The sequence below is a fragment of the Blennius ocellaris genome, assembly GCF_963422515.1.
Source record: "Blennius ocellaris genome assembly, chromosome: 16".
NCBI classification, from domain to species: domain Eukaryota; kingdom Metazoa; phylum Chordata; class Actinopteri; order Blenniiformes; family Blenniidae; genus Blennius; species Blennius ocellaris.
The window spans coordinates 2,850,629-2,864,768 of NC_137665.1; the positions used below are offsets into that span (position 1 = coordinate 2,850,629).

Below are 14,140 nucleotides of genomic sequence, written 5' to 3' on the forward strand. Positions count from 1 at the left end.
CGACGAGGTGATGAGACGCTCATTACCGCCCCGTTCGTCACATGTGGCATCACAGTGAAGGTAAACTTCAGGAGTTGTTGGTCTTTAAACGCTTTGATAAATATTATTGAGGGACTGAATTTGTCTCCTGTTCGTTTTTTTTTAGGATGACGAGTACACACTCGCTCTTGAAAGAGGAAATGAGATCTTCTTACTCGCCTGTCCATTCTCCCCCTTTGAGCAATTTCCCATCTCCCATCAGCCATTGCTCAGCAGCGCTCCTCGCGGTAACGGCATGCCAGACACGCCCATGCTGGGAACCCTGGAGCCCTTTCCATGGGCCCCGCCTTTCTATCTGGCTCCACCTTACTATCCCCACCCGACGTCTGGGCGTAGTTCTGCTCAATCTGAAATACAGGACTCTTCTCGCCGTCCGACTCCGCCCACTTTGCCTCAGGAGTCCTTGTTCAGGCCGCGGTCTCTGCTTGATCTTCACCCTCACCAGCGTTACGAACAGAAGCTCTCCCCCCACGAGCGCTGGCTCACTTCACCGTCGCCCGTAGAAGACGTGGACAACTCTGCACCTCATCTCGAGCCACAGCAGGGAAATGAGACGCCGAATCAAGAGACTCTGGTAGTTGATGGGCAGCACGGCGCCACTCCCACAGGCTTCCCAGCGCAAGTGGAAGCCCCTCACGTGCAGCCTCCCCGCCATCATTACAGTCCGTATTACCACTACTACCATCACCCCAAGGTGCCCGTTTACGGCACGTCGGCCCGGCGCCCGAATCCCGGCCCGGAACAATCCGCAGCTGAAATCCCACGTTCAACAAACGTCCAATGGCCTGAAGACCTCGGCCGAGTCGAGTTCCTCCCACCCGTTCACAAACCGCCCCCTACTCCTCACACGGTGCTCACAAATTCCCCGTTTCCTCACAATGTTCCTGGAGACGCGTCGCACCCCGCGCAGCCTTACCCTTACTACTACTACTACCACCTCCCCCACGTTGTGGGAGAAGCGAAAAGATTGGCTGTGTCACACCCCGACGAGGCCACGAAAACGAACGTTCCTCACAATCACTCTGTTCCGGGTTCACCGGGGCCTCCTGTTCAGGAGTACGCCTCTGAATCCTACGTACATGACGAAGACGAACCTGAGCAAAGTGCGACATACAGCCCATCTTTATCGGAGGACGATGTAAAGCCAGCGACGCAGCGTGTTGTGAGCGACCCCACTCCTCCGAGCTCTGCCGTGGTACCTCCAGTCCCAAGAAGTCCTCAGTACGGAGATCCCGCCACGATTCCTCCTCCTGAACAGCGTTCTTCCCCAGCCGTCAGCTACAACGCTAATCCTTACCAGTACTACTACCACCACCCGTATTCTGACTACTCTCTGATGTACTATGGGCCCGAGGGTTTGCTCAATGTGTACGACGGTATGCCTCAAACTCCACAGACTCTAGAGTCTCCTTTTATAACCCGGCCTCCCCCCGTAGGATCCGCATACGACTTTCAAAACGGCGAGGGGAACCCGTACTTTTATTATTACCACCACTATCATCATCCTGAGACGCTACGGGAGCACCGGCAACTTTCTGGTCCAGACGGGAAGGAATCCGGCGACGCTTCGCCACAACCTGATCCGACGTCGCCTGCCAAGTTTGAGTTTGGCTCTCTGGAGTGGTTTGAGGAATCTGGACGACACGGCCTCCCGCTGCCGAGGCACAATTCATTTCTGAACCTTGATCCTCAAGATGCAAGTCGGCAACTCCGCCCCGTTGAGCGGTCTGGTTCACGAGAGAGGCCGGACAATGAAATGGAAGGCGAGTTGCACCGATTTTGTATAATGTTGTGACATTGGATCACCACAGGGAGGCAGAAAGTTTCATTAGTAACCAGACACCTGAACTACCCCCCCCCCCCCCCCCCTTTGCAGGTCTTCCTGCTGTTTGATCAGACCGCTGTAGTGAAACAATCCCTCCTGTGTTTGCTCTTCGCTCACAGATCAGTCCAAGGCCGGCGTGCTCCCTCCCTCTGCCTCGCCCTGTGGGTTCGTGTCAGATCCTGAGTGCAGCAACTCTCTAGACTGCTGTTTACACACCGTGCAGGGTGAGAGTCTCCCAGCTCTACCATCATGTCGACGCTTGTCCCACACATGAGTCAAAGAGTGACGCACCCGACGGTTTCTTATTGCTAAACATTGAGGTTTGATCCTGAACTGTACACTGGAACTCCATAACTCAGGGTTTGTTCTCTGCTTCGCCGGCAGATTGTACAGTGGGGCAGTATTTTCTCTTCGTGATGCCCGACTCGGTGCTGGAGCCCACGGTGGTCCCGGCTGCTCAGTCCTCGGAGGACGGCGGCGGCGGCGGCGGCTCGTGCACGCTGCAGAGGTTGACCTCCGACCTCGACATCTACGTCGTCCCTCTGGACGGCTGTGGAGTGAACAAACACGTGAGGCTTTCTGTAAAGAGTGATGACGAATGAGCTCCGGGCTGAACACCGAGGGGTTTCTGTTTAATGTCTTTGTCAGATGTTTGGTGACACGGTCCTCCATCTCTTGGAAGTCCAAGGCGTTCACCCCTTCCAAGACGGGAACGCTGCACATGACATCTTGCCTGTCAGGTATGTTGTTGCCGTTTTGTTTTCATGGTAAATGAAGTCAAGGCGTCAAAATGGCATTTAATGACCTTGTGTTGGATTGAGTTAACCCGAGCTAAAACTCTAACCCTCCAAACTGTTTGCACTTTATTTTTATCCTCACATTATGACTGAGTAAACGGAGTTCTCTCGCCGCCCACCTGATGGGAATCCCGTGTTACAATTTACTATCCAGAGCACATTATTTCATTTTTCATGGTTTTCTTAATGAACTCATTTGACTGAAGTCCAATATTTTCATAGCAAATAGTTTGATAGAATTTCTTTCAGTTGAAGAATTTCTCTTCATTACTTTTCACCTGCAAAGATGAATTGATCCAGTAGGTTTGAGCTGCTTACTGTTTATTACTTTACGCTTTTCAAAGCCATATTGTAATGGAAGCAGGGGGCTTGAACAGACCGCTGAGTTTTCCACATCTCTTCATTAGTGTCCCCAGTTTCACATGTGATTCTTGTCTTTGGTCAGTTTCTCTGAAGCCGCCGTCACCGGACAATGAACGAAAATCTGAGTTGTGAGTAGTCGGCAGTCCTTTGTAGGAGGAAAAAAAAAAATGACAGGAAATTGAAAATATTTACTTTTTAATTTTAGCAGGAGTTTAAAAAAGTATAAATTGACGGACCGAAGAGATAAGAACCTGAAGTCGATGTCAAAATTGTCTCCAAGAAATGTTCAACATCAAACTGGTGAATTCGGGCACAAAAACGAGTCAAACTTTCTTCAGCCTCGTTTTGAAGGTTGAATATATTTTGCGGCTCCAGTTAAGCTTGACTTGGTCTCAAAATGACTGTTTTGGTCGTAAAGTTGCAGACTCTGGATTAAAAACTCTGCAACGCCGATGGTCGCACTTGAAAAATAGACTTGCCGTGAAGTTCTTCCACTGACCTGTCTGCCCTGCAGGGTGACGGTGGGATGTAGCTCCTCCCCGGACTCTCCGGGTGAAGTCATGTTTCATGTGATGGATCAGCTTTCTCGGCCTCAGCCGACTCCGGCTGCCGTCTTTGTGCGACTCAGGATTGCTACAGGTGCCCCCCCCCCCCTTTAAATGTCACATCACAGCTCCTTGAGCCACTTGACTTTTTTCTTTTCTTTTTTTTTAAAAATCCGACCTTTAAAAGCGACCAACTGATGTCCGATTGCGTTGGTCTGACCTCCTCCCAGATGAGTCCTTCACCAGCTACCACCCAGAGACCCACCTGCCGCTCAGTCTGATTCGGGGCCGACCCTTGTTTGTGGAGCTGAGCCTGATGGAGCCGTCGGAGCCCGGCCTGGTGCTGCTGGTTCACTCCTGCCTGGCCTACACCCGGGAGCCGCACGCCGGCTGGATGCTCGTTTACGACGGGTACGTTTCACGCGACGAGGGAAAACGCCGGCGGCATGATCGGTGCCGCTGGCGGTGAGTCTTGACGAAGGTGGGAGCTGCGATGTGCCGAATAGACTTCCAGAGGGATTTAGATTTCTAAATTTAAGTTGCTCATTAAACTGCTAAATATGATGTGCACCTCTTTGAACATGCAGATAAACGTGGTGCACGTTTTGTGTTCAATTTAAAATTTCACCCGTTTTTATTCATTCATTTGAGGCACGTGACATTTCATACATTTTATGCAGTCGCATGCATATCCAATATCCCTATAATACACCATTTAATTGTGATTAAATTATAGCTTATGAAAATAGTTATACAAAATGTATAATCTGTTTAAGTATACCCACAGACTTATCAACAAGCCTGAAAAGCAGTAGGAAGAAGTAAACTCATCAAATACTACCCCTTCAATATTTAATAGTTGTATATTATAATTATCTTTATGTATTAAGAATCCTCTTGAACCAATGGTCGAGGTCATTTCAGTTTTTGGAAACGATGACGCCGTCTTGTTTCAAGGTTCATCAAACAAAGTCCTGCTTTTTTGAGAGAGTAGTTCTGTGGGTGATAAAACGGTTGTTTCATGATGCATGTTAAAATCATAAAATGAAAGCAACATATCAAATGGAGGAGATAAATAACTAATGTTAAATGGTTTAAAAGCAGAATGTGCTATAGTAGCAGCAATGTGCACAAATGATCCCATAATATGCTCTTAAATGTTTGTTTTTTTTCACCCGTTATTGTCTTTTTTCGGCTCCGAACACAAAGGCATATTCAAGTAAATTCTCCATTGTGCAGCTGTCAGAGCCGGGGGGCGTCGCGGCTGCTTCCTGCCCTGAACTCCCTCCACAGCCAGAGGATCTCCATCGCCAGCTTCACGCCTCTTCCACCGGAAAGTTCCGTCCACGCAGCTAAAACGGGAGGCTACTCTTTCTTGGAGGACCCAGAGGTACTGAACAAAGGCACACGCAGAACCTGCCTCTTTTCTTTTTTTTTTTGACTCGACATTTAAGCTTATTTAAGGTTTTGTCATAATGGCCACTTGTTGCAGCCTTTACATTTTAACATGTGACTTTCAGATCTACTTCATGTGCCTGACAGAAGTGTGCAATGCAGCTGAAGGCGACTGCTCTTTAACCTGCTTCAAAAGTAAGGCCACGATGGAAAGCCCACTTGTTGTTTTTGTTGTTGTTGTGTGTAGGTTTATACACATTGATGTCAACAAAGAAATCCACGCCAAAACCAGCACTGACCGAAATCAGAAGAGGCCTTGCCTTAATACTCCTTTCTGCGTCGGTACGGTTGTGCTTTGTAACCAACAAATGCATATTAATCTCGCTGCTCCTGCAAACTCCCTCTCGAAAACACCCTGAAGTTCAGGGACTGTGGGAAGCTATTGAAGTGCGCCGCGCTCATTGTCGGCGGGTCATAAAACCAGTTGGAGAGGACTTTTACTGTGCACGGTGATGTATCCGTGTGCCGCAAGCACCCATTAGGAGGGGAGTAAATTGTGGCCGTAATGAGATGCGCACTCGAGCCGTGATTGATGCCGAGGGGTAGAAGGCACTCGCAGATCCATTAGAACATCAGCCGGAGTCTGACCTGCCTCTGGATTGATGCCGGCCCGGCCGTCTGCACACTCGTCAGGAAGCTCCTGGTCCCGAGGCCTTCCTTCACCTTCTTTTCAAATTTTAATCACATTTTTTTTTTTTTTTTTTTGCTTTGGGCCTCGTAGCTGATCTGCACGTCGGCACGTTGTGCATCCTGGGATGTTTTCCTGCTCCGTTCACGTTGGTCCTCGGAGCTCGGACTTTTATGGGGTTTTTTTGTTGTTGTTGCACAGATTGAATACTTGGCTGTTTAATATAAATGCTACTCGGATTACCATATTTCAGTCTGTACACAGCTTTATAAAGAATCTATCAAGAGGTTTTTATTCAGTGCTGGACAGAATTACTAGGATCTGTAAAGTTTGTGGTGAAAATGAGGATAATCTGACATGAAGTCACAATATTTCACATTAGGAGTTTGACATTTTTTCATTTCTTAAAATCAGTTTGAACAAATTTTCTAAAGTTCGTCATTCAACTTATTTTTCCATTAGTCAGTCATTAAAGTGTACACTGAGGGTTAAGATTATGATGGTAATCTATTTTAGTTTTTTTAATGAAATTATATAATCTGTTTTTCAGTTATCATATTAAACTTTAGACTTGTACAAAATATGTTATTGACACTTAACTGTTTAAATAGGATTCCTTTATTTTGTCCCACAATGATAAAGTTTGCAACAAATGAACAGTCGAGGAGCACAAGATAAGAACGCGAATGATGAAATATTTAAATTATGTAAAAAGATGATGAAATGGTAAAAATATATAATCAAGGGGACGATCATGTCATGCAACAGTCTTGGACATTAAAAGTGCATCATGTCAATTGGCGTACTTTAGTAGTAAATTTTATAAGCTGCTGCAATGTGAAATTTAGAAACTGCACTGAATTATACTTCATAACTGTCACAATGTACGTCATTGCCTACCGCATCGGTAAATACAGCAAACCAGTAACCAAGATTCTCGTGAGCAAGATTGTGGATTTAGAAAAAAACCCCACTTTGTGCCACATTGCTGTTGCTTTGTTCTTCTGAGACGAGTCAGTCTGGAGGATTATCATCTCCTGTCGCTGCAAAACTCCACTTCCTGAACACGAGCGCTCCGGCTGCTTGTTGTTGTGCGACTGTAAAGTTTGGGCGTGGCGGCAGTGAGCAGCACCACGGCTGCAGATCTGTCCCTCCAAGTGAACTTGCAGGACTTTGTACCGTTTTTAAGACGCTGCTACATTCACTTGTTTTCCCCCCCTTGCAGGTCCTCCCAGCCACACGCGAGCAATGAAATAAAAACACTTGTACACAACTACAAGTTCCGTTTTTGCCCTTTTTTATTCAAACAAGTGCAGTTTTCTACAAAATGTGTCCCTTAAACTGTGAATTTGACATTCTAGTGCAATACCGTAAAACGATAAACGACACACAAGCAAGTCGAAGCGTTCAGCCATCTGAAGAGGACGCTTGGTGTTTAGTTGGTCGCAGGAATAAACGGTGTGATGTACCTTAAAACGGGAATGTTTGTTTACATGAAGGCAAAACGTCTGAGACGTCAGACTAGAAGCGTTTCAGGAAAGTCTCCACAGCGTCGTCTCACTTGAGAAGGAACCAGAGGGCAAAGTTGAATAAATCTTAAATGGAATGCAGTTTTTATAAAATTATGGCCACAAAAAACTTCTACATTTTAAAATAAACTTGAAAGTAAACATTAGTCCACACAAAGCAAAGGCACCTGTCAACAGTTTGACCTCGGTTACAATAAAAGCTTATGAGAAAGAAAAATACTAAAGAAATGATCCGCCTCTTCTACACGCAGCTGCCAAAACCAAAGTTCACCAGAAAAGGAAACTGGCGACGCCGCACACACGAAACTGACACTTTAATGTGACAAAAATAAAAAGGGGAAAACTCCCATTGTTCCACAGACGAACTCTCAGGTTGTATGAAGTTGGTTTGGAGGCCAGACGGCACGAATCCCTAATTTTGACAAGTGTAAATTCTTTGAATATTTCTGTGTGCGGATTTAACGAAGAGAGCTTGTAAACACTGATCTGGTGGCTCCATGTCATGAAATGTTTCCTGGCCAGAGTCCGGCGTCCTCAGTAGACGGCGGAGTAGTGGGCGTCGATGGCCTGGTTGGTTTTCTTGATCTGTTTGTCGAGGACGCAGGCGCAGATCAAGGCGGTAATCTGTCATGTGGACGCAGTGGAGGGGGGGGGGGGGGGAGTACAGAAGCGGGGGGAGGGGATAAAGAGATGTAGTGTGAATAAAGTGATCCCTCCGGCCCGGGGAGCTCGCGTGTGAGACGCTCGTGAAGACGAATCCAGCCTGTGGTCGGATCAACTACCGATAGTGTTTTGAAGGAGGAAACCGTTAGCAGTACAGGCCATAAAATGAAGCGGTTACTGATTAAACATTCGGTTGTGCTTTAATATTTGACTCACGCCCCTGTTGCTCAATGCGCCATCTTGTGGCCTAAGCTGGTATTGCAATACAAGATGGGTTCGGGGGGGGGGGGGGGGGGGGGTTAGGAGACGACATTGTTAGCAGATGTAATTTAGCACAGCAGTCGGCGTGAGAAGGTGGGGGAGGGGGGGGGAAGTTAAGCCTGAGCCATGGGGATGTTAGCCGCCGGGATGTTAGCCACAGTGAGGGGAGTGAAGACGACGGGGTCGGTGTAGGGGTGGAGGGCGAGCGCGGAGTTGTGTGGCGGCGGCGGCGGCTGAAGGCTCATCGGCGGCGGCGAGGTCTGAGTCAGGATAATGTACTGCGGAGCGGCGGCGGACTGACGGATCTTATTTGACAGAGTGCTGCTGCAAATCAGAGCTACGATCTTCGGTGATTGGAAGGATAGAAGAAGACAGATGTTCCAGAAGGGGGAGGGGGGGGGGGGGGGGAGTTTTGTTCAGGGGAGACAGAGGAGTGCAGGCTGATTATAACATGGACGTTTACTGGTGCACAAAGAGGGAAAAAAAAAGCACATGACAAAACGAAAATTGCGGCGCAGAAGCTGGTTTGGTGTTGACCCAGGAGAGGAAGCGACATGAGGCTGTAAAAGGACTAACCTTCTCTTTTCTTTTTTTCTTTGCTTTCATCCACTATCTGTCAGCCTTTAACATTATTTCATCTTCCTAAAAAAGGCATTTTTAAAGTAATTTCATGCGATTTTACCTGATTTTAACATTTAACTTATTAATTTGCTCGTCTTCTTCCTCTTCACAATATTCAGCATGCATTAAAGGTTAAACAAACACATAAGCTGGCGTTTAAATGCACTAAATTCTAACACAAAGCGGGAAAAATGTACAAAAATTGGTTTTATAGAAGAACCTCGCCAATCTAATTGGTCACATTCATAATTAAAAACACAAGTTTTCAAACTGTGTGCGGTTATTCAGACTGCGTGTTTTTGGATTCACAACCTAAAGTGACAAAACAATTCATAATAAGACACACAAAAAAATGACTTAAGTGAAGAAACGTACCAGAAGAGCTCCGGTTCCCAAGAAGATGCCCAACACCAGCGACGCTTTGGCCTCAAAGACATTGACGATGACTTTGGGGCAACTCTGCAGGACGAGCAAACAAAAAAAAAAACCCCCGTAAGATTCAATATAAAACTGCCAATTCTGATTTATGAAGTTATACAGCTAATCTTCTAGGTGGTGAACTAACATTGTCCTTCCGTCGACATCTATGCCAAGTAATGTGGAACTCCAGAGCGAAGCGCTATGATGAACCCAGAATTGGACTAAATGCTTCTATTTGAGGTTTTAACTGAAACCTGCGGCCGTTGAATCTCTTCACTCCCAACTTACGTCCATCAAGAGACTCTCGAAGAAGCCATCAGCTTTGGGACAGGTCTTCTGGGCGGCCTCGATGATGGACACCCCCGTCATTCCACAGCAGTTGAGCTGCAGATGAGGAGAGACATGGAAAGCGGTTAAAGATTCTCAGTCATCCGGGTGATGTCGAACCTGACAGATGGAACATTGGCTTCAATTCAGAACCTCGAAGCAAGAAGCCTTCATATTTACAATTTACTGGGGCTGTTAAAATTAACACGTTAAGATTAAAATTGTATTGCAATGAGTGCATCAGAATTACTCAAAATACCACATTAAGGGCAAGTTAGTCTGGGATTCTGTTCAGGCAACGGTGTAAATAAGAAGCAAATTTGTTGTAGTCGTGAAATAATAAAGTAACAGGAAGATTAAAGCGGATAAATGTTTTGTAAAATTGAGAAAACATGTTAAGTGTGTGTATATATAGTCTCTTCTGTCTTGTCAGATTGCTCAGGCAATATTAAATGTGATTAATATAGAATAAAAATCTATATTTAATCGCGATTAATTGAAAATAATCTACAGCAGCCCTGTGATTAATCTGATAATATTTTTTTAATCATTTCCAGACTCAATGGTAGCAAAAAATGAAATAAATGCATTGAAATGGGTTTAAAATGCCACAAACGCTACCGTGACTAATATAAAAACTGCACAGGCTGTGGAACAGAAGGTCTAAATGACGACGTGGTGACCCCCTGCTGATTTCTTCTCACCAGATTATGGAGGAACGTGAGCGTGACGGCCAGCGCCGGGTCTCCACTGCTCACGTACAGCGTGTACAAGCTGACGTAGAACTCCCCCATTCGCAATCCCAACTGCAGATTTAAAAAGGGAAGACGGAGAACGCAATGCTCAGGTCAGACGTTGTTGATTTGTTTTCTTGTTGCCGAGTTTCCGTGGGCCTCTCACCTCCTCGCGCCTGTAGAAGGCAAAGAATCCCACCACACCTGTGAGGATGGCCAGGACGGTCACAAGCGCTGCGAACTGAAGGGGAGAGGATTGGAGACGTCAGTAGACACTAGACAAAGACAAATAGGGTCATGGAAGGACTTGATACAGGAAAATATCGAGTGAAGGAACAAACATGTCAAAGGTCGACTTTTCTCAATTTTGTGTTTTTTTAATTCGCCGGGTGCCGAATCACAAACGGAGGTTCAAAGTGCAGCACCCGAAAAGGTCTCAAGAGTTACTAGTCGGGAAAGTTTCTTTTCTTTTTATTCTTGGTTCCTCTTTCAATTCCGTTCTTTCATCACCTGGATAAACCACAGGTTCCTCAAATACCTGATGCTTTCTGGTTAAAAACGTTTTTTTAGTGCATGTGACAAGAAATAACCGATAAAAAGCCCAACGGACACTAATGTACACTGATTGATCAGATTATGTAAAGATCAGCAGCACACAAATTCAATCCAGCTTTTCTTCTGGACACAAGACGTGGCAGGACGTACACTAAATTACATGGAGTAAAAAACACAACTTAAACTTTATGTAAAATGTTCCACACAAACACACACACACACACATTTTATATTGCAGTAACACTGGTGCACGGTGTTGAATATTAACGGGCTCCTGTTCAAGGTTATTTAATTTGCTGATGGCTGTTCATTAGTCTAAAAGATTGAAAATGGTGTGTGTGTGTGTGTGTGTAGCTGGAGGTTTGCTGCTCTTCTGGGGACATGAAAACACTTCCGATGCTTCGACTCATTTAATTTCAAAGTGAAGTCATGCGTCGGGTTAAAAAACGAGGCCTGTGTTGGTAATCGAAAAACGTGAGACAAGAAATGATTACGCTCGCTGTAGAGAAAAAGGCTAAAGGTAATGAAAGTCGGAAATGCCGTCTGAAGGCATGAGAACATGATGGCGTGTGTCTGAGGATGCAGATTTTTGGATGGTTTTTTTTCAGTGTGGCAACCTTTAAATTTTTTTATTAGTAATTTAAACTCGTTACAAGCTACAAATTACCTGGAAATTGAAAAAAAAAAGTGTTATATGCCATATATAAAGTAGAATATGCATCAAAGTCATACTTTTCAATATATACTGTTAAGAAAATCACGAAATTCAACGTGTTTTTGAACGAAATTTCTGTGAGTCCGAGCCTTTGGTGCTATTGGTTCGTTTTCATTTGGAGGCGGGGCTTAGCCACAGTCGGTTGAAATGATAGGAAAATTGCTGTAATGCCGAGTTTGTTTCAGGGTTAAAAAAAAAAAAAAAAGATGAACCACATGAACTCAGTGAATCACGGATCTCGACTTGTTACTTTGGAAGAACTGTGGAAGTCACTTGACGCGGCCGTTCGCCCGCTGGAGGGTCGAGCGCCGAGGCGTTCCAATTTACTTTGGAGTTTCAGTCTGGAGCTGCTGCCAGAAACGTCACAGGGCTGATTGATTAACCCCCGACGCCTCGTCTGGATTCACATTAATCAACGCCGCGCATCTTCCAGCCTCACGGGTGTCCCGGCGAATCCCTGGCTGCCTGAAGTTCTACAAGCGAGGAGGCGGGGCCAGCTACTGTCAAGACTCCAGTCAGCACGGACAGACTGTTCCTCCGTGATTATTCCGCGTATAATCAGAGCTAATCTCAATTCATAGGAAAGGAATGACTTGACCAGAGGAAAAACTATTTTCTTTTTTCCTAAAGGGGGTGATTGTGTCTTCTCACCACAGACAGAGCACATCTTTTCTCGTTGCAGGCACCGTAGTCTCCAAACACCACCACGATCAGCATCACTGAACCCAGGGCGATCAGCACCGTCACACCTGGGAACAGACGGCAGAGCGCGGGGTCAGAAGTGAACCTGAGAAAATGTCAAATATTAACACAAATATAGAGGCTAACCGATGACGAACGCGCTCGAGTTGAGCTGTTCTACTTCAAAGATCGCTCTGGTGTTGTCGCTGAATCGCAGCCACAGGCCGAGGCTCAGGAAGGCGAATCCCACCAGCTGCGAGGGGAGAAAACCAGTGAGGCGGCGCAGGACAACACCGCAACATAAGATAACGACACGATCGCAACCCTGCGAGTGGAAACATGACTGATAAGCCAGTGTGGGCCGGCAAGCAAAGCGGGTGGCTTGAAGGTTAACCACGAAACTGCTTTTGTCCAGACGTCCCACTTTCCTCATCCAGTTCTCACTGTTGTTCATGCATGAATTTAACTTTTCCCGCCGCTCTGCAGACGGCAGTTTGTAGCGTGTTGCACTCACAACACGGCAGCAAAGCTTCTAATCGGCCCACAAAATGGGCAGGACAGTTGCTCACAATTATTTAATTTTCATTTGTACCATTGCCTTATGGCTAAAACATCCTTAACCATGTTGAGTAACCTCCTTTTGCGATATTACCTTGTAATAGAACTGTATTATAACTGAATCCACCTATACAGTGGAGGGATACTTTGAATATGTTTAGGTATTTAGGCCTTTTTGAGTGTCGTTCAGATATCTGGCTCCTTCTTGGGGGAGGGGGGGGGGAATCAAAATGGTGTCGCACTGAGGGAATCAGGAAGGTGTTGTGTTATTGTCCTTGTACTTTCGTTTCTCAGACCGTACATGTCCTGTTGTGTTGTGTGGCTTCGTAGGGCGTGATCACATTCTACCCCTCCCCTCTCACAGTGTGGAGCTGGAGCAGCAGGTGGTGTGGTGTTGTTTCCTGTCAGGTTGGGGGGGGGGGGCAAGAATTTGGGACAGCTAAGTAAATAAAGACAAGAAATTCAGACAAACTGTCTGAAAAGACTATCGTGAAAGGTGTGACGTCAGGGAGAATTCTATGGAGGCTCGTCTTTTGGAGGGGAGGGGGGGGACCTGCAGGCTTTTCAGCAAAAACGAAACCAGGTGCGGTGCAACCAAATAAAACACGCCACAGAAGTAACACGATGTAACCATTCTCACTAGTTGGTGTCGGTAACTCACCGCGAAGATGATGTTGAAAATGATGAGGACATATTTGCTGAAGACGCCACATCCATCCAGAGCCATGGTGAGCAGATACGGAAGTGTGATCTGGATGGAAACACAAAACCAAAACAGTCATTAAATTAATAATAATAATCATAGTAGTAGTAGCTGTTGGTGTGAGTTACCGCACACGTGCAGTTTCTACTCTTGCACCAAAAATGTTAATTCCTTCCACGCGATGCGATTTAATTTTACATTTTTGCAACGCTTCGTGTCGTAAACACAATTTTTTCTCTTCATATGAGAACGGATAAAATCGAGAAAACGAGTTTTAAATTAGATGACTACCTTTGAACGTGTCGCGCAAACCGTCTCGTCTGGAGGAAACAAGCAGCACTCGAAGGAGCGGATCTGCGGCGTTTGTTTTCAAGCGCAAGGCGGCAAAGCCCCGCCCCGTTTTCCACACGCTCGGTCCTCTGATTGGCCGGCGCGTTTGACTGACGCGCGTCTCCACCAATGGGAAGCGGAGTCCGCGTCGGCGCGTCATCGGAAGCCGAAGTTAAACGCCCACTCGAAGGAGAAACGTGGAGAGGAAAAAGAAACTTAAAGAAACGAAAACGAGAGCGTTTGAAAGAAAGACTGCGAAAGAAATGAAAAATATCGAAACGTCACATAATATCGCTCAAGATGTGCTTCCAAAACCCGTCAGATGTATTTTTTTCTCTTGCTTTTCTACTAACTGTTCAGAGGACGATAGAAATGGCCCTTTCATTCAAAA

General features: G+C 46.0%; 1 protein-coding gene across 2 annotated transcripts; it reads right to left on the minus strand.

Annotated features, from left to right (window-relative positions):
- Positions 1 to 6,932: 6,932 nt before the first annotated feature.
- cd9r (CD9 molecule related) lies at positions 6,933 to 13,789 on the minus strand. Of its 2 annotated transcripts, none has more exons than XM_080511489.1 (9): positions 13,711 to 13,789; positions 13,378 to 13,467; positions 12,306 to 12,411; positions 12,129 to 12,226; positions 10,374 to 10,448; positions 10,178 to 10,279; positions 9,435 to 9,530; positions 9,102 to 9,185; positions 6,933 to 8,449 (listed from the first exon to the last, which is right to left on the minus strand). In XM_080511489.1, exons 2-9 carry the CDS (start codon positions 13,441 to 13,443, stop codon positions 8,219 to 8,221), a joined length of 858 nt encoding a protein of 285 aa, XP_080367615.1. In that variant the 5' UTR covers positions 13,444 to 13,467; positions 13,711 to 13,789; the 3' UTR covers positions 6,933 to 8,218. The 2 variants fall into 2 exon arrangements, with proteins under 2 accessions (XP_080367615.1, XP_080367616.1); XM_080511490.1 differs by having other exon boundaries at positions 6,933 to 7,805; positions 13,711 to 13,783.
- Positions 13,790 to 14,140: the final 351 nt, after the last annotated feature.